At 37.4% G+C, this 26,662-nt stretch overlaps 1 protein-coding gene and 1 long non-coding RNA gene across 2 annotated transcripts; one reads left to right on the top strand and one right to left on the bottom strand.

Annotated features, from left to right (window-relative positions):
* Positions 1–473: 473 nt before the first annotated feature.
* Positions 474–3,381, bottom strand: LOC116567137. Its single transcript, XR_004276121.1, has 3 exons — positions 3,249–3,381; positions 2,824–2,940; positions 474–592 (listed from the first exon to the last, which is right to left on the bottom strand). It is a non-coding gene; the product is annotated as an uncharacterized LOC116567137 (long non-coding RNA).
* Positions 3,382–10,745: 7,364 nt separating this feature from the next.
* DR1 (down-regulator of transcription 1) lies at positions 10,746–26,201 on the top strand. Its single transcript, XM_032302025.1, has 3 exons — positions 10,746–11,692; positions 20,683–20,846; positions 23,821–26,201. Exons 1-3 carry the CDS (start codon positions 11,473–11,475, stop codon positions 23,962–23,964), a joined length of 528 nt encoding a protein of 175 aa, XP_032157916.1. The 5' UTR covers positions 10,746–11,472; the 3' UTR covers positions 23,965–26,201.
* Positions 26,202–26,662: the final 461 nt, after the last annotated feature.

The following is a 26,662-nucleotide window of genomic DNA, read 5'->3' as shown; positions in this document are numbered from 1 at the left end:
TCCAAATCAGGACTTGAGGATTCTTTTTTTTAATGTATGTTTCTAATTTCCTTCCCTTTAATCATGCTTTCTGTGGATTATTGAGAATATCTACCACTCAATCTCCATAGAACTCTCACAGATTGTTTCTATTTTGCCTAGTCTAACTTTCTGTTCCATGACAAGAATCGCTTGATCAATTGCCTCCACTTTTCTTATAAAATCCAGACTTCTGAGGTGCCTGGGTGGCTTAATCAGTTAGGCAGCTGCTCAGGTCATGATCTCAGGGTGCTGGGATCCAGGCCCACACTGAACCCTGCATGGGGCTCCCTGATGAGCGGGGAGTCTGCTTCTCCCACCTTCCTTCTCTTCCCCTCCCCCTCCCCACTTGTGCTCACCTTCCTACTCTCTCTCACTCTCAGAAAAATAAATAAAATCTTAAGAAAAAAAAATCCAGATTTACCTGCCAGTCTTAAGTAGGTGATGATGCTTTCCTTTGGGTTGTTTCAGGCTTAGAACAACCTTTCCTGACCTGTCCTCTTCAGTTTATAGTCTTTGTTATGTTCTTGTATATCACTCCTGGTGTTCATAATCCAAAGTGATGGAGACAGATCTGTGGACCACATATTGCTATTTTCATTTAATGGCTTAGTTCAGATCCTTTTTATTGAAAGATCCAGAAACATAGGAATTATACAGTTATGTCCCTCTTATGCACCACTATACATCCAGTGCCTATCATGGTATGCTTAACACATTTTTATTGAATTAATGATAATGGCCACTGGGGTGCCTGGGTGGTTTAGCCCCTTAAGCATCTGACTCTTGATTTGGGGTCAGGTCATGATCTCAGAGTCCTTAGATAAAGCCCCACATTGGGCTCAGCACTGGGCATGGAGCCTGCTTAGGATTCTTTCTCTCTGCCCCTCCCCTGTTCTCTTCCTCTCTTAAAAAAAAAATAGTAATAATAATAACAGCCACTATTTTACAAATCTGCTTATCAAATGACAGGTATTCTACCATGCACAAGGCTATCTTCCTTTTATAGATGAAAAGACTTAGCAAAATTAAGCAACTTGTTTTTGGTCACAAGTCTAGCTAAAGTTGAAGAGCCAAGACATGATTTTTTTTGAGCCAAGACATGACGTAATCCTGGATATAAAAGGCTCAGCACCCAGACTCAATTCGCACACCCAGTGCAGTCACTACAATATAACTATGGAGAAGGGTTGTTCTAGAGCCAGACAGCATGAGTTTAAATCCTGACTATCACTTAAGAGTTAATCTGAACTCTCTGTGCTTCAGTTTCATCATCTGTAAAATGAAGACTATTTATGGAACAAATACGCATTGGTTCCCTGTCCTTCCACCTCAAGATTATCTTCAGTTTGCTGCATTCTTTGTTTGGTTTGACACAATCCATGCTGATGATCACCAAGGGCTAAGACCTCCAGAAATAAAGGTCTAAATCACCCTAGCAGGCAAAATCCTCAGGCAGCTGAGACATTAGCTGCAAGCAAGGAAATTTGGAATGGGCCAGTTATACTCTCATTGACAGTAGCAGGAATGAGTAGTCTGCACATACATTGCTGGAATGTCTGAGACTAAATAATTGCTCTTTTTTTCCCTTTTAAATGAAGAACTATCCTTGTTTTCTTCTTCTTTTTTTTCTGTGGCAACCATCGCCACCCCTGTCTCCAGCAATTATTTATAGGGTATACTTGTATAATTATACCGACCATTTAGTCCTCATATTGCAAGACCATGAGAACCACACTTGGATGAAACAGCCAGAACTGAAGGAATGGGCATTTTACATCCAGAGATCAGGACCAGGAAAGCGATAACCCTAGGACATTCCTTCCTTTAGTTGGAGGTATATATGGGCTTGGAAAGAACCTGCCTTTGGGCAAGTTCAGGGGCTTTTTGTACCAGAATGGCTAGGTCAAGAAGCTGGAGGCATTTTTTCACTGCACATGTGGGGAAAGGCAAGTAAATAATAAAACACAACAGATTCCCCTTAGGCCAGCCACAACAGCTCACAAGCACACCTCCCTCCCCAGCACAGAGGTGGAGCAGCAGCAAACATCCACATACATGACTTAGAGTCTAGTCATGACTAAGGGATCGGGGGCAGAAATCTGATCCAAACTGGCCAAACAGACTTGCTCCCCTGGAAAACTGAAATTTTGAACTGAGATGCAAAGAGACAGGGAGTTGTTTACAGTCCACCAGGAAGAGTTTTAGGATTCCTACTACATCATTTCCCTGGCTATACAATCCCCAGAGTCTATAAGATACCCCAATAGCATTCTGATAAAGTCAACTTGCTGGATCTGTTATTTGCAATCAGAAGAACCTTAGCTACTATACTTGCCTGAATAGCTTTCTCTCATGCTATTTCTTCATATGTTCCTTTCCCTACAACACGTCCTCCCCCAATGTCAAAGTTCATCAAGAATGCCACAATGTTCTAGCTCATTCAGCTTTTCCTATTCCCCTGAAAACCTGCTCAAGGATTACCCCCTCTGTGATACTTTCTTTCTTTCAAGATTCTATTTATTTATTTGAGAGAGAGAAAGAGCATGAACTCAGGAGCCAGGGCAAGGGCAGAGGGAGAGGGAGACGCAGATTCCTCACTGATTAGGGAGCCAAAGAGGGGCTCCATTGCAGGGCCCTGAGATCACAACCTGAGCCAAAGGCAGATGCTGAACCAACTGAGCCACCCAGGTGCCCTCAACCCTCTGTGATACTTTCAATCATCTCTCCATACTTAAGCCTGTTATGACTTGAAAGTTCCTCCACTGTGCCCATGGCACCTATTATGCCAGTCATAGCACTTACCACTCTGTACTGTGGTCCCTGGTTGACTTGCCTATCTCTCCCATTCAACGGCAAGTTCCTTCATAAAAGGGGCAAGTTCTCATTTGACTCCATTTCTTTGGTTCCTTGTTTCAGTGCCTGGAACATAGGAGACCCAGTAAGTAAATGGATAAATGAGGAAAAAATTTTTGATTCATCATGAGAACATATTCAGGCTCACTTACTGGAAGAATGTGAGAGATTATGGAAAACATTCAAGGCCTTTCTAGACCCAAGGACAGAGAGCTGATTTACAATGAGAGTTCAGCCAAAATGAGTAGATCCACCTACCAAGCCCACAGCTAGCTCAAAAAATGAGTAAACCCAGTTAATTCTAGCAGAGCTACCCAACTAACAATATGTTGACTCCTAAGAAATAATAAATGATTATTATTTAACCCACTGACCTTTAGGGTGGCTTGTTAGGCAGCATTTTTGCAGCGATAAATAACTGGTACAATATCTGTGACCTGGGGATCACCAGCTTGAGAGCTTTGCTAGCTAAACAAGAGATTTAAAGTCCAAGGACAGCCTTTACGAGTCCCACTGTAAATGTGAAGATTGGATATATTTATATATCAGTAGAAATGAAATTTCTCATTACTTGCTATAAGACATTTTAAAAACACTTTAAAGGAAAATCAAAAGTAAAATTACCAATAATCTCTTTATTCCAACACACTTATGTTAATTTTTGCATATTTCTATGCATTTGCCCATATGCATATGTATTTTCATAGAGTTCCAATAACAACACTGTTGTATTTTGTGTTAATATTAGAAGAAAGTACCCTATTAATACACAGTTATTTTAATGGCTACATAATAGCTCTTCAAATAGTTGTAATTAATCATTTCTCAATTAGGTCATTTTGTTGTTGTTATCAACAACATGATAAAATATAGCTTTTTTTTTTCCTTTGGTATTTTTATTTTCAGGTGAAGACCAGGATGGTGTCTTTCTTGTTTATTGCCCAGGTTCCCAGTACTTAGTAAAGTGTACAGTAGACACCTAATAAACATTTGTTGGATGAAAGCAATCTATGAATGAACAAATGGGATTTACAGAAATAGGCTTCCTAATTTCAATTGCTTCAAATGCTTTTTAAATTGTATTATCATGATTAAATTGGACCCCAAATTCACATCATTTTGAAAGAAAAATTTATTTGCATGATGCTTTAAATGTATCACTTATAAACAAAAGGATTTGTTTATTCACTCTAAAAAGTTTGAGTTAGTTGTAAAGTTTACCCATGGAAATTTATCAGTTTTAACTGAATAGGCAAAGAAGGACTCCCAAGTTTTCGTTCATGAAATGCTTGTACGAATATCAATGGTTGAACACCATCTATTCCAAGTCCTCATTTCTTACTCTGCAACACTAGACACTTTTGGGACTTCTTACTTTTCTCAAATTCAGTCAGTTGTATATTGGTTTACGTGACCGTGAATTTATACAACTTTCTTGCCATGTTTCTGACCACTCCTTTGCCTTGCCTGTGATCATTCTCCAAAGATTTCCTTAGTCTTTTGCGAATCTCCTTTTGCAATCACTGTTTATAATCACTCACCTATAATCTTGTCTTCAACCTCTCTTCTCTGTGAAATGTGCCCGAGCTGTGTATCTAAGCTTGACCACTTCATCTGTGTTTTTTAAGTTCACCCACCTCCATTTCCTAAGACCTTATTTTGCTTATATTTTCCATATACCCCCCTCACTGGCTCTTTTTCCCTTGAACCTCACATGTCTTCTAGCCTTTGCAATTCTTCCTTGACCTTGCTTCTCCCTCAAGGATCATCCCATTGCCCTCTTTCAATTTACTTACGAATTTAGAAGGTGTGCTCTATGCTCCTTGGCTCCAGTTCTTCCCCAGTCCTCTCTTTTAATTGTTTACATGTTGACATCTGCTCTCTCCTATTGGCCATTTCTGTCGGTAGACAGATCTCCTTCCAAAAACGCCTCTCTGTGGCATTTCACACTCTTGGAACTCTTCCATGGTTTCTTTAAAAAACATTTTTTTAAAATTTATTTATTTATTTTTTAGAGAGAGAGAGAAAGAGAGTGAGGGGAGGGGCAGAGGGAGAGGAAGAGAAACAGAGTCTTAAGCAGGCTCCATATCCAGTGCCGAGCCCAACGCTGGGCTCACAATCTAGGGATAATGATTTGAGATGAAATCAAGAGTCAGACACTTAACTGACTTAGCCATCCAGGCGCCCCCTTCATAGTTTCTTTTATACTATGCTTTTTTATTTCAATCAAGAATTTCCTGAGATATTTTCTTCTTTCTGCTTTTTATTTTTGGACTTCTATTTTACTCTACCATTGTTAAAAGTCTTTATTTACTTCTAGAGTTAACAAATATTTATTAAGTCTCTAACATGTACTGGGAACTATGCTGGCCCTGGGGATGCAGAAATGAACAAATCAGACACTCACTGACTGTACTATTTAATTCTCCTTCCTCACTGCAGATGCAATCCTATAAATTCTGTTTCCAAATCCCTCTGATCTGTTTTCTCTCTCTTATTACCGCTGAATCTCTTGTTCAGGTCTACATGATTATTAGCTTGTTTTTGAAATAGGGTAGTAACTAGTGTCCTGTCTCTCTCCATTTCTAGTCCATCTGATATGATATCCCAAACTAATCTTTTTAAACATTTATGTTACTCCCCTTCTCAAAAATGCTCACTGGCTCTTCCCACTGTCTATAGAAGAAACTCCAGGCTCCTTAAAAGGATGTTGGAAAGACCTTAGGCTTTGGAGTCAGAAAACTTGGGTTGCATTCCCAATCTGCCTTTACTCATTCTGTGACCTTGAATAAACTTGCTGAGCTTGATTTTTCCCATCTATAAGATGCGATTAATGAGTGGTGATGAAAAACAAATACATATGAAAGTGCTTTATATTTTTTAAGTGTTAGAGTGAATATGGTTTTTTTTTTCCTTTTTAATTGGTAAATTACCATACTGAAAATGGCCTAAGCTACAGAGTTAAATAACAGCCTGTTTTTATTTTTTTATTTTTTTTAATTTTTTATTTTTTATAAACATATATTTTTATCCCCAGGGGTACAGGTCTGTGAATCACCAGGTTTACACACTTCACAGCACTCACCAAAGCACATACCCTCCCCAATGTCCATAATCCCACCCCCTTCTCCCAAACCCCCTCCCCCCAGCAACCCTCAGTTTGTTTTGTGAGATTAAGAGTCACTTATGGTTTGTCTCCCTCCCAATCCCATCTTGTTTCATTGATTCTTCTCCTACCCACTTAAGCCCCCATGTTGCATCACCACTTCCTCATATCAGGGAGATCATATGATAGTTGTCTTTCTCTGCTTGACTTATTTCGCTAAATTCCAGCTCCATTACTTATTATCTGTGATATTTAGAACAAATTAGCAAATCTCTCTAAAACTATTTTGTATCTGTCAAAACACCTTTTTGTATGGATATCTGAAAATTACGTGACACAGGGAATACGAAAACTTCTGGCAGTGCATTAATTCATAAAAGGCACTGATTTGTTATCTTTTGGGCCCAACCTCCTTTTCCTGCAGCATATTCCACTCTGCCTCCTTACAAACCCTATTAAACAGAAGCTACTTGAATTTTCCCAATTTAGATAGTGTACTGCACGATAAATGGATCAATGAATAAATAGTTTCTGCTCCATCATGAGGACATGCTCATTTCTTCAAGGTTTAGTTAAAATGTTGAGACCACTCTTAAATCCTACCCTAATTCCTAATTTGTTTCTGAGGTTAAAAATCATACAATTGTATTTGACTAATTTATTCTTTTGACTATCTAGGAATCAAACTATCAGGTTCTCCCAGCTCTTTCTGTGAAATAGTTCTTGGAATCACTTTTCTTTTCAATCCTGTTTTGCCATTCCTTCAGTGTAATGATTGTTTTTAACAACTGTGACCATTTATGAGCATTGTAGTTCTGGGATAAAGACTTTGTATACATTCTGCCATTTGATCTTTAAAACACCCTGTGAAGCAGCTATTCTTATCCTTATTTTATAGATCAGAAAAATCAAGATACAGCTTAGATACACTGCCTAAGTTACAGTTAGTTGAGTGGCAGAGTGGGCACCAAACCCAGATTTGAAGCCAAAGCCTTCAAATGAGTGGGGATTTTTCAGTTGAGTAGAACAAAAGTTAAGTAGAAAAAATAAGGTTTTTTAGAAGAATACTATAAATATATACAGAAAAATAAAGAACCACAGAAAACTGTTTCATGAAGGTCTACTGTCTATTTTGAAAGCAGACTACACTAACATTCTAGCAATCCAGTTATTTTGTTGGGCCCTCTGACATGAGTGTTTGAGGCCCTAAAGCTTTTCTCCTTATTTCTCTTGCACTTATTTCCTAACTACTTCTTCCTTATGTGTTTGGCTCTCTCACTTCTCTCTTACTAACATATAAGACAAATGCTTTACTCCAATTAAGGCGATCCCCTCACTGTTCCAAAACAATTTGTCTCTACAACTTTGTTGAACACACATACTTCCTCCCTTTCTCTCTATCTTTCAAGACTCCCTCATTACTTCTTCTCAATAGCTCCAGTGGATCCTTGAGTGATTACTATGTGCTAAAACCTTTTGCTGACCCATGATGAACCCACAACAGGAGTAAGAAATAAATCTTTTGAGATTTATCAAAAAATCTTATCTGAAAAATGGAGATTAAAATAGTATCTAGCAAATAAAGTAGATCTGAGGATTAAATGAGATAATACAAATAAAAGTACTTAAGGGATACCTGCCTTCAGCTCTGGTCAGTTGTTCCTGGGACCCTGCCAGCAACAGGCTACCTGCTCAGCCGGAAGCCTTCTCCTTCTCCCACTCCCCCTGCTTGTGTTCCTTCTCTCACTATGTCTCTGTCTCTGTCAAATAAATAAATAAAATCTTAAAAAAAAAAAGTACTTAGGTTAAATACAGATAAAAGCACTCAGCACAGTGCTGAGGAAGAAGTATATAATAGACGTTAGTTATATTTTTAAATTTGCATTATCACCAATTAGCAATTAGTCTGTTAGCAATGACAAATGAACATAATGAAGAGTGTAACTGCTTTTTTAAATGTTAACCTTCAAATTCCAAATGTTGTAGATTATTGTCAGTAATTTTAGCTGAAAACCTGGGCAGCTATGAATGAACACATTTTAAGATAACTACTATAGAGTTAGCCTACCTCATTATAAGAATAGCTCTTATTTATATATATATATTTATATATCATATATTTATATATTTCATATTTTTTATATTTTTACATATATTTTTAAAAAAATAAATCTTGGAGTACCATGAAAAATAATAATGTTTCATATATATGCACTCTAAAACTCTCAAGCTTATTATGGAAAAATTATCCTTGTTTTCAAAACCCTATTTACACTAGGGATATATTGTACTATAAATAACAATTTAAAGATTTTATTTATTTATTTGACAGACAGAGATCACAAGTAGGCAGAGAGGCAGGCAGAGAGAGAAGAGGAAGCAGGCTCCCTGCTGAGCAGAGAGCCAGATGCGGGGCTCCATCCCAGGACCCTGAGATTAACCCACTGAGCCACACAGGCACCCCTATAAATAACAATTTAAATATGGGATCTAGGTTGGCATATTTTATGACATCTCACGCTATTTTTAAAAAGATTCTATTCATTTATTTATTTGAGAGAGAGGGAGGGAGGGAGAGTAAAGGGGGTAAAGGGAGGAGGAGAAGGAGAGGGAAAAGCAGATTCCATGCTGAGTGTAGAGCCTGAGGAAGGGGCTTGATCCCACAGCCCCGAGATCATGACCTAAACTGAAATCAAGGTAGAGATTCAACCAACTGAGCCACCCAGGCACCCTGACATCTTGCACTATTAAATTTAATTAAATTTTCTCTCTAGCCATATTATGTATGGTTTACTATTGGTTGAAGACTGCCCAGACCTGATAAAGATAATAATGAGCACTAACATCTATCTTAATTCATCATAATGTTAAAAGTGCTTTTACATACAGTCTCATTTGACTTTGAATCCTGCGAGTTACATAATATTTCCATTTCTAGTTGAAGAAATTGACACTCAGACAGTTACCTGTCTAAAGTAACAAAAAACTGGGACTGCAACCTAGGTCTCTTTACTACATATTTCATGTTTGTGCCATCACAGAACTCTGTGGTAATAAACTATTACTGGAGTAAGAACTTCACATGTGCTCTATGGATCCATGTATCATTAGCCTATAAGTCTATGCAGCACGAGTGTTATATAAAAAAGCAAGATTGTGATTATGACATTTTTTTTTTCAGAAATGAGATTTGGGTCAGCAACAACGTTGGTAACTCTGGGGAATTTTTTGCTAGCTAGGTTTTTCAGACTAATACACTTGGTAAGGCCAAGATAAATTTAGACAATATGAGTGTTTAAATGGAAAGTAAACTGACTTAACAAAAACACTTCATGAAGTGCCAACATCTGAGCCAAGAGTTTCACATTCCTATTTTGAAAACATTTAAAAATACGGTTTTATCAAGGAAATTTTGTTTTGCCTAAACATAGTATCACCGAAAAACAAGCATCAGTACTTTACAAATTACAGAAACCACAAGTGTACTGGAAAAATCGCTAAATGAAAAAAGTGTAGTTAACTAAGATCTCCAGGTGCCACATCTAGCTCTTAGAAGGAAATAAAACGTTTTAAGGCAACATTTCAAACAAACCAGTTGCTGTCTAATATATCCAGAATGTATCTAAAAGTTCCAAAGTAAAATAAATAAATAAATAAATAAAGTGCCCCTAGTGATTTAAATGGGATCTTTTAACTTTTAGAAATTGCAACGTCCCACTATTTACAACATAGCCTCTCCTTCCAAATGACAGTATGGCAAATTCTGTGAAGACCTTGACATATACTACAAGCCACCTTGGAGAGAAGCAAAGAGAAGAGCTGCTTGATACTTTTTTTTTTTTAAAGATTTTTATTTATTTATTTGATAGAGAGAGATCACAAGTATGCAGAGAAGCAGGCAGAGAGAGAGGGAGAAGCAGGCTCCCCGCTGAGCAGAGAGCCCGATGTGGGGCTCGATTCCAGGACCATGACCTGAGCCGAAGGCAGAGGCTTAAACCACTGAGCCACCCAGGGGCCCCAGAGCTGCCTGATGCTTTAAACTACTTTTTCGGAAACAGCCTTTCCAGAAGCCAACGTGCACTACACCATGGAAAACAGTTGGGTTGGAACCTCTTAAACGTGGCTCATTGCATGCCATTCATTTCCACTACGTTAGATCTTACTTCTAGTTTCTCCCTTAGTTATTAGCAGGTCACTTCTCGGTTTCATTTCACATAACACAAGGAAATGGGTAAAGGACCATAAAGAGCTTTGATCCGAACAACGTCAATCAGATATCCAAAGCCTTTCTTCCGGACGATGAGGTTAAGCACACAACGTTCTGCTTTCCCCCATCTCATTCCTGAATCCAGGCCTCTTTCTTTCAATCCCAATCCCTCCTTAAGGGATAGCAAACAGAGTTCCTCCGACGAAATCCAGTGCTCCCGTGTCCTCAAACAAGGCTGGGAGGAGGTTTTGAGGCCTCAGCTGGCAGAGATGGTAGAGGTGACCCACCCACGCCCCATCCCGTCTGGCGCCGCAGCCGGAGAGCAAGCGCGTGCTAAGCGAATCTCCGGTACCACGAGGCGCGCGCTCGCCGGGCTGCGGTCCCAGTAAAAAGGTTGGGATTCTGAGGCGCGTGCAGAGACGGCAGCAAACGGAAGCTGCTGGCAGCGAAGACCGACCGATTTCGCCCGGGCTGGTGGGGGAAGGGCTGCAGCCACACCCGGAAGTCGGTCTGCAAGGGGCGGGGGGGGGGAAGGGGGGTGAGGCTTCCGGTAGCGCAAAGGGTGTCGGGAGAGGCTTCCAGCAAACCTTCTTCCTTGGCCTCTGGAGGGACCACCGTTGCCGCGGCTTCGACTTCCACGATCTGCGTTCGGGCAAACGGCCACGGCGGCCGCTACTGTCGCTCCCGTTGTGCCCGGCTCTGTCAGTATTCGTTCCCAGGAGGCCGTCTCGGTTCCAGCAGCGGCCGCGGCCGACATGTTGTGAGGCGGCGGCGCGGGTGTCTGAAGGATGGTTTGGCAGAGGCGGCGGCAGCGGCTGCTGGCGGCGGCGGCAGCGAGGGCTCCGGCTCTTTAGAGCCAAGCCCGCTGAGTGTCCGCCCGGTACCGCGGTGAGGCCAGTGCCCCTGGACCTTGCCTCTGCTCCAGCGCGGTTGGGGACCGGTTAGGCGACAGAGCCCGCTCCTCTGAGGAGACACGAAGGTGGTTCCCCAGTGCTCAAATTTCCGGACCACCTTTGCTTTCTCCTCTCCGACCTGGGCAGTGCTGTCCCCGCAATCCCCAGCCCCCCGACCTCCTTCCCAATTTCGCCTAAATCTCTCACACGGGTGTTTCCCACCCTCGCGAACCGGCTCCTCCCCACCCCCCAACCCCCTTCATTTTCTGCACCCTCTTTTCGCGCTCCTGGGATCACACTTTTGAGGGCTGCCTTGGAAAAATCTTCGCGGAACAGTGGACCAGAGCTGGGGAGTTTTTTAAAAGTCGGGGCGCGCGCGAGAGGGAGATACGATGGCTTCCTCCTCTGGCAACGATGATGATCTCACTATACCTAGAGCTGCTATCAATAAGATGATCAAAGAGACTCTGCCCAACGTCCGGGTGGCCAACGATGCCCGGGAGCTGGTGGTGAACTGCTGCACTGAATTCATTCACCTTATATCTTCTGAAGCCAATGAGATTTGCAACAAATCAGAAAAGAAGACCATTTCACCCGAGCACGTCATACAAGGTAAGTGGTAGGTGTGGGGTTTTGTTTAAATGAGAACTGGGGACAGCCTGCTGGTCGCGTGACGCGTTCATGTCAAAGCCTTCATTCCTCTCCCCGGATAAGTACTGGCAGACGAAAAAGCCACGCGGGTATGGAAGCAGCCGGTCCCTTGAGAAACTCCTGTGTCGTATTATCGTGGTGGTGCTTTCCATCCAGCGACTACCAGTAAGGATGGCAAGCGCTTAGGTCCGCTCACTTCCTCCAAAGATAAAGTATTAGCTGCCGTCTCAGTTTACGGCCAGGTAAGCTGAAGCAACAAGAATTTTGCCTGCCTAAAGTTGAACCGAGGCATGACAACTGAGAAGTTGTCTGCCCAGGGAACCTCGATCATGGCATCTGGAAGAGGAACCCAGACTTCTCCCTTGGAAAGTGAAAATTCAGACAGGAACTTCAAGCATGAGTGGAGGCAGCACCCTTTCCCCACCTGACCTTTTTACCAGTGTAGAGGAAGAGAGAAATTTTCACACATGAGTAAAACAATTTGGAACATGAATGTGTTCAACGTTGGAAAGTTTGGTGATGTTGAATAGAGATAGTTTATTTTCTGCTTTAAAAATGATCAATGGTTCTGCCATTCATCAAGTTAATAAAACTCTCCAGTTCTATTCTGTAAGAAAAGGAAGAATTATCTTTATCGTTTCTTCTTCCTTCTTTCCTTCTTTTTTTCCTCTCTTTCTTTCTTTGTTTTTCTTTCGCTTTGCTCTATGGAGATAAATTTTTAACACTTGGATTGGAAGGTTGTAAGAGATTTTTTTTTTCATGGAACATTTCCCTGTCCTTTCCTGCTGCCATTGCTATTTAGATGTATATGCTTAAGCTTTTATTGAACAGCATTTCTGAAAGTTTCAACTGTTTCTGATCTTGAAAGGAATTAGTCCACTGGTAGGGATTTGGGGGACCACATTCTTGTGGTTTGTTTCAGGCACAGGGAGACATATTTACTAGTCCCAATGTTTTGAAACCACTTGCAAATACTCTTTATGAAAAAGTTGTATTCAATTTGAGGGGATAATTTGCCTTTTATAAAATTCTAACAATTCCTTGATTGCTTTTGAAGCCAAAAAATCATGATTAATTTTAATCATTTTAGTAGGCAGGCAGTTGTCTACTATTTTATTTTTTATAATTTAACTTTTTAAAGGTGACTTAACTGTTATTCTGAAGTGAGAACGCATCTGCTCGTATTTGCCATGTCCAGTAGTTCACTGTCAATATTGACAAGAATGAATGATTCATTTTTTGGTCCTTAATGATGTGTGCAAGATAGACTTAAATACACTCTGCTATTTCCATTTCAGTATATGAGGAAGGAAAAAAGTCTCTAGGAAAAGCCATATTTGATTTTAAAGCTAGTATTTTTTTCTCCCTGTTTGGTGTGCTGTATACTCTGGGAAGTACAATGAAAGTCAAGTTCTTTATTTTTTTCTCTAGTGTTCTATTTTTACATTGTATGTACAATTGTCATAAGGCTTTCATAAGATTATCCAACACAGATAGCTACAATTTCCCTTTACAACTCATTAAAAAGAAAAAGAATCTTTTATCAACATTGCCTTTCTAATGAAAATTCCGTAAGATTTCTAAAGTACTTGCCTAACATTTGTTTACAACACAGAAGTGGGGATCATTCCAAAAATCTGATAACACATTACACTCTGTCTTCTTGGGGAGTTTGTTCTTTTCTAGGGTATATTTAGATTTCTGATTGACATGGTGGAATAAAAAATGCAGCAGCTGTAGCATGTAGTATGCTAAATAGCTCAACTTTGGAATATGCTAAATTCAGTTTAAGGTGTGAGTCAGAAAGTTCCAGTGAAAGCATTTTCCTTTGTGTACTGAGGATGATTGAATAATTTTTAAAAAGTCATTCATTGGGGGAAAAATAAATCATCCATTGACCTGTTACACTGTTATAAATTAAAGTTTTCTTGGTAACATTGCTGTTGCCCAATTCTCTCCAGTTAGGGGAATAAAATTTATACATTATAATCTTTCATTAATCTCACATTGCTTAATCATTTTAAAGAATTTTTGTCTTGAGTGGTTACATTTTTAAAAAATCCTTAAGGAGTGTATTTTTTTAGGTATTTAAAATGTGTTTTTAGGGGTACATGGGTGGCTCAGTGGGTTAAAGCCTCTGTCTTCGGCTCAGGTCATGATCCCAGGGTCCTGGGATGGAGCCCCGCATCCCTGCATTGTGCTGTCTGCTCAGCAGGGAGTCTGCTTCCCCATCTCTCTCTCTCTGCCTGCCTCTCTGCCTACTTGTGTTCTCTGTCAAATAAATAAATAAAATAAAATAAATAAAAATAAAAAATAGAATGTGTTTTTACAGAATAATTCTGGAAAGTTTGTGAAATCATGGTAACTATGACATTTTTATGCTTTTCTGTAAGCATTGATTATTTTAGTTTGTAGAGTAGATCCAAGTGGAATAATAGTGTATATTTAAAGTTGTATGATCTCACATGTTGACGTTCAGATTTTCTAGTAATAAATTTAATGAACTAGATTTTGCTTCAGGACATGTCACTTTTTCACTTGCTACTTTACCTTGTCAGAGCAAATTAAGCATTTGAGGCAGTTCTGTAGAATACAAGTTACTAAAGTTGAAATAATTTTATTGCCAGAAAATCTTTGAAATACTTAAATTTTTTTTAAAAATTCTGAATGTTAAACAGCTTATTTTAAGAAAGTGGACTCGGTATTGAAGATCACAGATACACAGAGGGGTTCTAAGCTACAAAAGGTGTTCCTTTTATTTCATTGCTGGTTTCTGTGAACACGTATTCTTTTTTTTTTTTTTTAAGTGTATTTATTTTAGAGAGAGAGAGTGCAGGGGAGGGGACAGGCCCCATTGTGGGGCTTGATATCATGACCTGAGCCAAAATGGAGAGTCAGATGCTTAACCAACTGAGCCACTCAGGCACCCCTGTGAAAACATATTTTTAAATGAATTTTAGCATAGTTTGTTGTATTATGGAAAGAACTGACATTGAGAGTTAAGAATGGCAAGTTCTACACTGGGAAGTCTATGGGCTTCTGCAAATATGTTAAAAGGTTCCCCATTTATTTATGAATAATACCTAATTGTTTCAGGTATTACTTGCAGTTATTGAGAATCAGTTGAGGTTGAGAATCTTACATGATATGCTGTAATAAATAATTTTTTAAATGTATAGTGGTACTGATTGAAACATAAAGCTGGAAGTCTGTTACATTTAACCTTACAGCATGATGCCATTTGTTAAGCCAAAGGGTAAGTAAGGATATTTTAAGTGATACTATTTTTTTGCATTTTTAATCTCCTGCTAAATTCTACACCCCCACCACCATTTATAACAATAGTAATTGAAAGTAGTGGAAGTTTGAAAAAGTCTCTGAAGATCTGCGTTTTCAGCAATTGAGTTGCTCCAAGCTATCTATGTTGAAGGATTTTTAAAAATTCCAATCCCTCTCACACTGACACTTTTGAAAACACAATAAAAATGGATCACTAGAAAAACAAAATTTAAAAAAGACATAAGTAAAAGTTCAATTTTTGTTGTTAGATTCAATAGACATAAAATTACTGTCAATTAAAAAAAAATTACTGTTGGGACGCCTGGGTGGCTCAGTTGGTTAAGCAGCTGCCTTCGGCTCGGGTCATGATCCCAGCGTCCTGGGATCGAGTCCCACATCGGGCTCCTTGCTCGGCAGGGAGCCTGCTTCTCCCTCTGTCTCTGCCCGCCACTCTGTCTGCCTGTGCTCGCTCTCGCTCGCTCTCTCTCTCTGACAAATAAATAAAATCTTAAAAAAAAAAAAAAAAAAAAAAAAATTACTGTCAATTTAGTATGAAGGTTCTTTTTTTTCCCCAGCTTTATTGAGATATAATTGACATAATATTGTGTAAGGTTAAGGTACACAACATAATGATTTGATATATGTATAAATTGTGAAATGATGCCACACTAAGGTTAGCTAACACATTCATCACCCCACATAGTTTTGCTGTGAATGTTCCAAAATGCTTACTTTGGTTTTCATATTTAAACCATTGCAGATCATTATAAGCAATTCTAGCACAAGTGTGTGGAACCACAGTTTGAGTGGATTTGCTCTAAAGCCTAAACCACAATCTATTTTAGAAAGTGGGTGTGAAGTAGTTTTTAAATCAGAGAATCCGAGTGATTGCAGAGAAGTTGTAATAATAATGGGAATGAGAATAATACAGTATTACCTAAATAATCATGCATACTCATATTTTTTCCAAAGGGACACATTGTATGTGGCATTGTACCATTTATCACATAATTAAGTTCTTTTCAAGTTAGGATTTTATTATTTTCCATAAAACTGATACATCTTTGTTTTTATTTTCCTTCTGCCACCCAACAATTACTTTTTTTTTTTTTTAAGGTTTTATTTATTTATTTGACGCAGAGATCACAAGAAGGCAGAGAGGCAGACAGATAGAGAGGTGGAAACAGGCTCCCTGCTGAGCGGAGAGCTCGATGCGGGGCTCGATCCCAGGACCCTGGGATCATGACCTGAGCTGAAAGTGGAGGCTTTAACCCACTGAGCCACCCAGGTGCCCCCCAACAATTACTTTTGAATGCTACTAAGTACTTGGCACTGTATCAGGTACTGCTAAGGATAGAAAGATGAGGGGCACCTGGGTAGCTCGGTGGGTTAAGCCTATGTCTTCGGCTCAGGTCATGATCTCAGGGTCCTGGGATCGAGCCCCGCATCGGGTTCCATGCTTAGCGGGGAGGCTGCTTCCCCGGCCACCCCGCCCCCCCCCCCCCCCACCGCCGCCTGCCTCTCTGCCTACTTGTAATCTCTTTCTCTGTCAAATAAATAAATTAAATCTTTAAAAAAAAAAAAAGATGGATGATATTTGGTTCCTGCTCTGCCATCAGTCTCATTATTATCCCAGATTCCCAGGAATAGTGATCCATAGAGGACGTAGTTAAGGGTCTTCAGAAACCTTTGCCAGGCTAATGAGCCAAGAAATCACTTTGGCCTATATTATCCTCTTAATATATTTGAGTGAACTACATCACCCCCCCTTCCTTTAACATATAAACAAAAGAAAATAGAGAAATTTGAGAATGCTATTTTGTGTATTTTAATTTTTTAATGAAAAACTTGCATTATACATGTGAAGTACAAAGTAAGTCACACAAAGTCTTATAATAAAATTTTATAAGATTATATCACTTTTTTATAAAATAAGAAAAGACTGTTAGAATTACTGTTGCTGGGTGGAAGTTTTACCTTTTTTTTTTTTTTTAACGTGGTTATCTTGTTAACATCTGTCTTTCAGATTGGAAATGTACCAAGTATTTTTTCCCCTAATATACCATACACTTTTCTGGGTGTAGTTTTAAAATACATGGCAGAGGATAGCAGACAGACCTCTAAGGAGCAAGCAATGTATGTGTTTTAACCACTTTTTTTTTTTAAATTTTTCTTTTCTGGGTTTTACTCTGATATCCCTAGAGCTAGGGCCATAACAGTCCATTAAGTCTCTTTATACAAACTAGAAAAAGGCACTTTTTCCTTAAAAACCTTTATTACCATCTGCCAGAAAACTGCCATAATAAACATACAAATCCATGTTTACAGTAGGAATGGCCCTCCTTAGATATGGTACTATAGTTCACTGAATAACCTGCACCACTGCAGATGATGGCCCTGCTTATGAGTCATTTCCCTTATCCTTTAAGATTCTCTTTTGTTTAAAATAGGAATGATTATTACTACGTGGTAACAAATGATGTAAAATATCTCCTTGTTTAGAAGATACTATAACCACTTAGGGCTATCTGTTAGCCAAAATGTATTTAAAATTTGGATTAAAGTCAATGTAGTTTTTGAAATTAAAGTTCTGGCTCCTCCTTTTGAGCCATTTTGTTGAGAGTATAGATTTGTATATGGAAGCTCTTTGAATAATATTAAATATTTACCTTGGATTCACTCGAAAATTTTTTGAAGGCAGTGCTCTCAACCTTAGATGTTTTTAAAGGTGAGTTCTTTGTTTTCTTTTTAATTTTTAACTCAAGCCATCCATGGTTAAACATAGTTTGGATTGGATTTTTTTGATGTCTAGTATAGTAATTTATGATATTTTGAAGAGCTATCTTCATTATATTTATTAATTTTATAAATTTAATATTTTATATTATGAATATATTCATTCAACTTGAATTTAGTGTAATAATGCATATCTCTAAATATAATTATGTCTTGTACACTTATCAGGGCACTCTTATTTTTTTAATTAATTTTTTTCTTGGTAGAGCACTCTTTTAAATGTAAGAAAAAAAAAGATGAATAATATATAGTCCAAGTGGTTAAGCGAATCTTATGTGCTATACACTGTTAAATGCCTTAGATTACTTGTTGATCTCACAATCCAAAAATAATAAAAATATAATAATATGAGCCATCCTTTGTTCTAGGCTCTTTTTTTATATTAATTCATTTATTCTTCACAGTAACCTGATCTGATGAGATATGGGTACTGTTCTTATTTTAGAGGCACAGGTGAAGGAACTTATCTAGGGTCACACAGCTGGTAAGAGGCAGAGCTGGGATCAGTCTCTGGTAGCCTTAGGGCCTAGAGCCTGCATGTATAACCACTGTAATGCATATGTTTTAGGAAGTTATTAAATAGATGCTACTCTCAAAGAAGGAAAACTGAAACTTAAAGATAAATATCCAAGGTTATATGAATATATTGACAACCAAATTTCTAATTCTAAGATATCTGTCTGATTTTACAGCGAGATTAATTCTGTTTAGGAGGATCAGGCAAACTTGATTTGAGCCATGAATGCATTACCATCAGTATGAAAGTGGGAAACTGAGGTCTGCTGGGAAACACTGAGCTGTCAGATTTAGCATAAGTATGTAGGGACTTAATGGTAGAAATAAAGATGGGGCTACTTAGGATATAAGCCTTTCTTCAGAATATGAGAGGAAACCATAAGCCATTTTTGGTTTCTTTTGGTATTGTCTCCAGCCAGTATTACTGAAAATACACTATTACGTTCATGCCTTTAAAAAAGAGAATAGGGTGCCTGGGTGGCTCAGTGGGTTAAGGCCTCTGCCTTCCACTCAGGTCATGATCCCAGGGTCCTGGGTACAAGCCCCGCATCTGGCACTCTGCTCAGTCGGGAGCCTGCTTCCTTTCCTCTCAATCTCTCTGCCTGCCTCTCTGCCTACTTGTGATCTCTCTCTGTCAAATAAATAAATTAATTAATTTTTAAAAAGAGAATAAAGAAAAAACTTTGGCTTCTATCACTGACAATAATCCGTCTGTCAATTCAGGTGAAAAATGCAAGTTGCCTAATCTTCACTTAATTTTTTGCTATACCCCAAGCTCTTTGAGGTCAAGAATTATGTGGTGGTGACTTTGATATACAGAACTCAGAGTAATGTATTACTGAAGTTTTTGGGGGGGGGGCAAAGAGGTTCAATAAGTTAATATAATTAAAATTCAAATAATAGTACTATGCTATTTGGCATCAGATTATTTCTAAAGAAGATTGATGCAAACAGCTTAATATCTGAAGTAATTAAAGTTATTTATCATTTCAAAATGTCTTAAAAACCACAGCTTACACAGGAGGGAATGTGTGTTCATAAAGTTGTATTTGGTATCCTCCCTGAAAAGCAAATCCCTGATGTTAGAATTCAGGGTATCTTTACTGAGGTCACTCTGGTTTACAACATCATAACTGTTGAAAAACTACAAGAACTGATGAACTAATTTAAGTTCATGTGCTATGTTTTTCACTACCTATATTTCATCATTGGGTCAGAGAACAGAAGTGCCTTTGGGCCACTTATCAACAGATAGAAAACTATAAAATATAACTTTAATTACTCTAAACCAAAAGGAAACTTAATGCTTTGTTGTGATTACAGAAGGCATTTAGAAAGTGCATTATTGTAAAATTTTCTTTCTAAATGTGAAAAAATGAGAATTTTTTGTTAATGTTTCTATCTTTATAGTTTTCCTTTATCCTGATTTTCTACCACATCACTTGAAATGTTTTTATAGTGCTTCCTGTTAAGTTTTATTTTCAAGGGAAACTTGTTGGCTGAATGTAAATGCTGAATTTCATAAGTTATTTCCACCAGGATTTCTTAAACTTGGCAGTTTGAGTGTTTTTGCTAAAAATAGTTTTCTGTTGATATATTGTACAAAAGAACTTATCTATTCTTTCATCCTATCCTACTAAAACTTAGTACACATGTTACCAGCCTACTTTTTCTAAGCCAAATGGCACAAAATATGTTATTAACAAATAGATTCCAATTATTTCCCTTTTTTGTATTCTTTGACAAAGTGACTGAGTTAATAATGTTTGATTTACTGTGAGTGGTATAGGAAAAAGGTTTTCTTACTAAAAGCACATGTTCTTACGTTGGACTTTTGTTTCATAGAAAGTGTTTTGGTTTTTAAAAAATTAGAAAGAGGGGCACCTGGGTGGCTCAGTGGGCTAAAGCCTCTGCCTTCGGCTCAGGTCATGATCCCAGGGTCCTGGGATCGAGCCCCGCATCGGGCTCTCTGCTCAGTGAGGAACCTGCTTCCTCCTCTCTCTTTCTGCCTGCTTCTCTGCCTACTTGTGGTCTGTCAAATAAATAAAAATCTTTTAATAAATAAATAAATTAGAAAGAAAAGAAAAAGTAAAAGGCCTATGCTGATAAATGTTCCTCAAATTTTGTCTAATTTGCAGTTTAATATTAAAGTTGATAAAATAGATTTAGCCATTTAGCTAGTTGCTGTGCAACTATAAAATAGGTAAAATTATTAAGAGAAAGCTACCCGCTCCCCCCCACCAAAAAAAACCCACAAAAAGTTAATGTTACATTAACATTAACAAAAATTAATGTTCTGTAGATGGGAAAAAGACTAAATTTCATCACTCTTTCATGTTTTCCTATTTTCATTTCCCTAGCACTAGAAAGTTTGGGCTTTGGCTCTTATATCAGTGAAGTAAAGGAAGTCTTACAAGAATGCAAGACTGTAGCATTGAAAAGAAGAAAGGCCAGTTCTCGTTTGGAAAACCTTGGCATTCCTGAAGAAGAATTATTAAGACAGCAACAAGAGTTATTTGCAAAAGTAAGTAATGCATTTTAAATTATTTTCTCCTGAGTCCTACCCTTTTTGCTAACAGAAATCTTACTGGTTTCTGAAATCATTTCTTAAAATCAACATACATACCAGAGGCTTAAATTTACACATTTACACATTTACACATTAAGAAACAGATTCAGAGATGGAGAAATTTGCATGAGGTTGTGCATTCATTTGTTCTACATATAATTACTGAAGTCCTCACTACTGACCAAACCTCGTGCTAAATGCTAGGCTTATAATAGTATACAAAAGGGACATGGTTCTTGCTATTCTGAAACGTAGTTTACTGGAAGGGATTGAGTTAAATAAATAAAACAAGTAAGTTCATATAGTTAGAATGTGTTGGAGTCTAAATTCAAAACTCATGTCTTCTGACTCCAAAACTTGCTCTTTCTTCATTAACATGCTAATGTTGTAGCCACCATTTTGTCTGCTTAACTTTATTTTGGAACTTTTAAGTGAAATATGCTTTATCCTTTCCAGGTCAAAAAGAAGAATAAAAGAAATCTGCCAAATCTGTCTTTACTTTTTTAAAAATCCAGCCTCTTCCTTTGTTGCCCCAGTGTTAGGGATGGTGGCTGGTTTTGGTAGTTACCAGTCGGCATGATGTCTTAGTGTTCCTTTCTTGCCTTTTCAATGATGTAGTTACCAGCTTTATACTTAGTTAACAGTCCTTTATATTTCCTTCTCTCTATTCCCCTAACTAGTGTGACTTCTATCTTGATTAGATTCTGAATGATACAGTTAGGAATCAGGAAAATACTGAATGGATAAAATAGTATTTCAGTTTGAGTTGAAGGAAGAGTGAAATTTTGGTAGGTGAAAATTATGAAATTTCAAATAGAATGAATATCAGCATGAGTTAAGGTAGTGAAAATGGGAGGGTATGGTATATCTGGGAAATATTTTATGTTCTAAGTTTTCTTGGAGTACCAAGTATATATTACAAAAGTTGATTTTGAAGATAGGTTGGGGCAGGCAGTAATTTTGAGGACCTTGAACTCTAGATTGAGAAATTGGACTTAATTGGTATAACAAATGATTTTTTTTAAGTATAATAATGGCCTGATTAGAATTCTCCTTTAGAAATGTTTAGATTATAGATTCATGACAGATTATTAAGAAAAGTTAGGAATGTACACAGTAAAATCTTAATGTTAGAGTTATCCTGAGTATTAGCATTTCCCCACCAAATATTCATTCAAAAAATAGTGGAGACCTATATGTTGGTAATGCAGCAAAGAGTATGAAAATAGTGTCTACTCTCAAGTCTAGTGTAGAAAAAAGATAATGTGCTCAGATAATTAAAGAATAGAGTAGATAGGTATAGGAATGCATAGAGAATTATAGCATATGAAATAGAATATACAATATTACCTAGAAGGATCAAGAAAGACCAATTTCTATTTGAAATGATAACTAGGAATTGGCCATGCATAAACGAAGGTGGAAGATATGAGCCAGGCATAAGGAACAATTTTGAGAAAAGGCAGAGAAGGAGAAACAGCATTGTTTTGGTAGAAGCCAATGGGAAATTATATGATCCTTTCAAGAACACATTCATTTTTTTCCTCTTGTGGGATTTTTCTGTGAGTGGATGAAATTAAGTTGGAAAAGAGCTTTAGCTGTTGCCAACAGTGTGTGTAATGCGTATGTTTGTATCTTAGTTTCTAAGATTATTAAGAATAGGGGCACCTGGGTGGCTCAGTCAGTTAAGTGTCTGCCTTCGGCTCAGGTCATGATCCCAGGGTTCTGGGATTGAGCCCCACATCGGGTTCCCTGCTCAGCAGGAAGCCTGCTGCTCCCTCTCCCACTCCCCCTGCTTGTGTTCCCTCTCTCACTGTGTGTCTCTCTCTCAAATAAATAAATAAAATCTTAAAAAATAAAATAAAATTACTAAGAATAAAGCTTTAGAATATAAAGCTTTATTTATTTATTTTTTATCTCTCTCTCTCTCTCTCTCTATTTATTTATTCAAAGTAGTCTCCATGCCCAGTGTGGGGCTTGAACTCCCAATCCCACGATAAAGAGTTGCATGCTGTACTGATTGAGCCAGCCAGGTGCCCTGGTTTCTAAAAATTCTGTGATGGTTGTTGGGGGGATATATATCAGATGAATGGATTTTAACTTTCTCACTTAAATTCAGTCCTGGATAAGTGCCTTTTCTCTAGTGTGTGTGAGAAGGGTGTACGTGTGTGTATATTTATGGAGATGGGGACAGAAGATAAATGTATGTATTGAGTAGGGAACTGTGAGAGAAACTGAAACATCGGCTTGCCTGAGTGGCTCAGTCGGTTAAGTATCCAGCTCTTGATTTTGGCTCAGGTCATGATCTCAGGGTTGTTAGAGACCCTGGTCAGCTCCGTGCTCTGGACAGAGTCTACTTATCCCTCTCCCTCTGCTCTTCCCCCAGCTTGAGTGCCTCAAATAAATAAATACTTAAAAAAAAACAAAACAAAACAAACCCCTTAAACATCAAGTTAGCTATTGCATTCATGTATAGTACTCCTTAAGAGTTAGAGATACTATACTAGACACTTTTAAGCCACAGAAATGATTTTTAGATTGAAAAGTTGTTTACATGTTATTTGTAAGTTGAGAGGATAGAAGAATCAAGTGAAACAAAATGAATGAGAAGCAGAGAAAGGAACCAAAGAGAGGACATTGTGATTTTTCTACCAGCATTTTCCACTTCAGTTGAGCCAAAGGCCATAAAGGGGACTGTCTATGAAAGAACCAAGTATTGCAAAATGTCCTTGTTTGACAGAGAGGCAGTCATCTATATTTTCTTATGTAGTTCATGTTTTCCAGATGTATAACAATTACAGAGTGTTTGGAAAATAATCCAAATTTGATGATTAAGTTTGTAATTGGCTTACTTTATATTTAACCACAGTGTGTATGTTGTGAGTTTTAAAAAATATATATTACTTGTTTTTATGTTTTTGGTGTTTAGGCTAGACAGCAACAAGCAGAATTGGCCCAGCAGGAATGGCTTCAGATGCAGCAAGCTGCTCAACAAGCACAGCTTGCTGCCACAGCCAGTGCGTCTAACCAGGCAGGATCTTCTCAGGATGAAGAAGATGATGATGATATCTGAAATTTACCAGCTGAGTTTCTATTTCCTCTATAAATGTTTCTCCCTGCACAAGAAAACAGTGAAAGAAATGCTTCTCTGTAATTTTGTATGCATTTTGGTGGACTTGCCATTGGTATTCTAGGGATGTCTGTTGTTAAGTTTCATCTATTGTGTGCTATTCATGTAAAAACTGTCTCTTTGAACTATTGAAAATTTAAGGTTCAGTATAATATCAATTTTGAATTTTTAATGGTGTTTATGAAATTTTAGATAGCAGTGAGTCCTTTATTTGATCAATAAACAGTGTTACAGAAAACGTCAGGTTTATAAAATGCAGTGAAATTTATACATACAGAAACTCTAAATCTGCATTTGCATTTCCTCTGCCCTTTTAACTAAACTAAAAATTGGGAATTTTAAATTATTGGGAGGAGGGAGTTGTGTGATGCAGTAGATGTTAGATCAGGTTGGTAAAAAAACAAAGAGTTCAGTTTTGTAGTATCTGAATTTTTTGTCTTTTAAAATGAGTATATATATATATATATATATAGGCAGTAAATATATATGCTCAGATAAATATACTTGTTTAAAAAAATCTCAAAACATTCAAAAACTAGGAAGGAGTATGTTCAATAGTTGTATAAATTCAGTGGGTTATGTTTTTGATTTTGTTTTTGTTTTATGTAGAGGTAAAAACTACAGTTTTATTATGGCATAATTCATCTTGAGCTATGCTATTTACATTTCAGAGACTGCCCAATTTTGAGGATTGTCATGATTCTTACTATTTCACTCCAATAACTGTTAATAGTATTACTTGCTTAGTCCATCCATGTTTATTGGACCTTGTAAAACAATTGCTTAATGGAGATTCATGAATATTCCAACCTTTGCTGCGGGAAGAAATGAAAGTTAATAAGCATGCTTACTGTAAAAGAGGGATTTTTTTTGTAATTTAACTTGTAGTTATAGTTTACTTATTGTTTGTAGTGTTACTTTTACATTTTCTTGACTAGATGACCTAGAGTGTCCAATGCTTCCTTTTGAAATGGCATCATTGTCTCCATCATAATTGAGTGATAGCTTTAAAAATGATTGGCTTTATTTTGTTTAAGAAAGCATGTCATAACTGATCAGCCCTATATGAAACACAAGTAATTTCAACCTACTCATTAAAAGGGAGAAGCTTTACTTTGGTTCCAATAAATAAAGTATGGTCGTGATTTTTATAGGAATCCAGTGAGTTGAAGAAATGGCATATTATTTGTATTTTGGAAACAGAATGGAAAAGCCACTTAAGATAGTATAAAGTAATCTAAATTCCTATATCATTTACCAAATCATTTAAATTTTATATATTCACCAGGCCCAAGGATAAATTGTGGCTGCTGGGATTCCAATTTTAATTGAAGAGCTAAATAAGTAACGTTCATAAGTATTAGATTTCTTAATGACCTTATTTTGCAGTTTTGGAAAAAATGAAATATTAGCATACATTTATTAAGTACACTTCCTCCATGCCATGAAAAGGTTGATTTTGCTGGATGTTTTAAGTTGAAGTTGCTACTGTATTCATGAAGTGCTTTGGACAAGATAGAAGGGGTTGTTTTTTTAAAAGTTTAAGTACCAAAGGTAGTCTAGTCTAAGAAATAATAAGTTAATAAGTGTTGGCTTTTCTAATTTGTACTGTAACATCCTTATACTTTCTATTTTAAGATTATCCTTTTCTTAAGTAAACAACTTAGATATTTTTCCACACTTTTTTTTCCCTGATGCAGAGTTCAGGTTAATTAATATTTTACTGCATCTGATAATGTATTATATGTTTGAAGCCTAGTGACTTTTCATTTTGACATTCTTGTGATTTCATATGCTGTATTCTTCAAGCAATAAAATTCTGATGTGTTTTATAAATTGTTTTTACATTTAATAGTCTACACAGATTAGCAGCAGATGTCTATTATTAACATTTTTACTAGTTTCAAGAATCTTAGGCCCAGAAAATATTTTGATCATTTGATATATAGTACCTGACTTTCTCCTTTGTTTATTGTTATTTCAGAAAATGTGGTTTTACTTGTACTTCTGTAATTTACAGTTCTAGGATCTAGGCATAACAAAGCTAATTAAGCAGCGTTTTATTTTTAGCTTATTTTTTAACATTTTAAAAGTCATTATACTGTCCGTTGAGATTTTTAAAATCTTGTGGAGAGAAAAATCTTTAGGGTTCTTGAGAAATAAAGTTATTGTTTAGTAAATATTTTCCCCATTTCCTTGAATACATATCTTTTTCAGTAGACTGTCAGACTGATAAATGTTGAAAAGTTACCAGTTTTTCTTAAAACTGCATATACCATACATACAGAAGAGTATATAAGTGAGGGTTTTGACAAATTAAACATAATCCTATCACTGGCCCTCAGATCAGATCTGGGGTATGAACACCCCAGAAGCCCCTCTTGCTCCTGTTTTAACACTGCCTTCTTTCTCCCCAGAAGTAACTCCTGTTCTGTTTTCTAAAACCATTGATTGGTTTTGTCTTTTATTTTGTGTAAATGCAATCATAAATAATATACTTTTTTTAAAAAACTTTTACATCTTCACTTTAAGTCTTGTACGGGCTAACTAAAGAAAAGTGTTGAGGTGCCTGGGTGGCTCAGTCGTTAAGCCTTTGCCTTTGGCTCAGGTCATGATCCTGGCATCCTAAGATCAAGCCCCA

The sequence above is a fragment of the Mustela erminea genome, chromosome 10 (assembly GCF_009829155.1).
Source record: "Mustela erminea isolate mMusErm1 chromosome 10, mMusErm1.Pri, whole genome shotgun sequence".
Classification (NCBI taxonomy): domain Eukaryota; kingdom Metazoa; phylum Chordata; class Mammalia; order Carnivora; family Mustelidae; genus Mustela; species Mustela erminea.
Note: the sequence above shows the minus strand (reverse complement) of the source record. Positions and strands in the feature narration are given on the sequence as shown.

Coding starts and splice junctions, on each gene's coding strand:
- DR1 (XM_032302025.1), top strand. CDS start 11,473: ATGGCTTCCTCCTCTGGCAACGATGATGATCTCACTATACCTAGAGCT. Junction 11,693..20,682: donor ACCCGAGCACGTCATACAAG/GTAAGTGGTAGG, acceptor TCATTTCCCTAG/CACTAGAAAGTTTGGGCTTT. Junction 20,847..23,820: donor AACAAGAGTTATTTGCAAAA/GTAAGTAATGCA, acceptor TTTGGTGTTTAG/GCTAGACAGCAACAAGCAGA.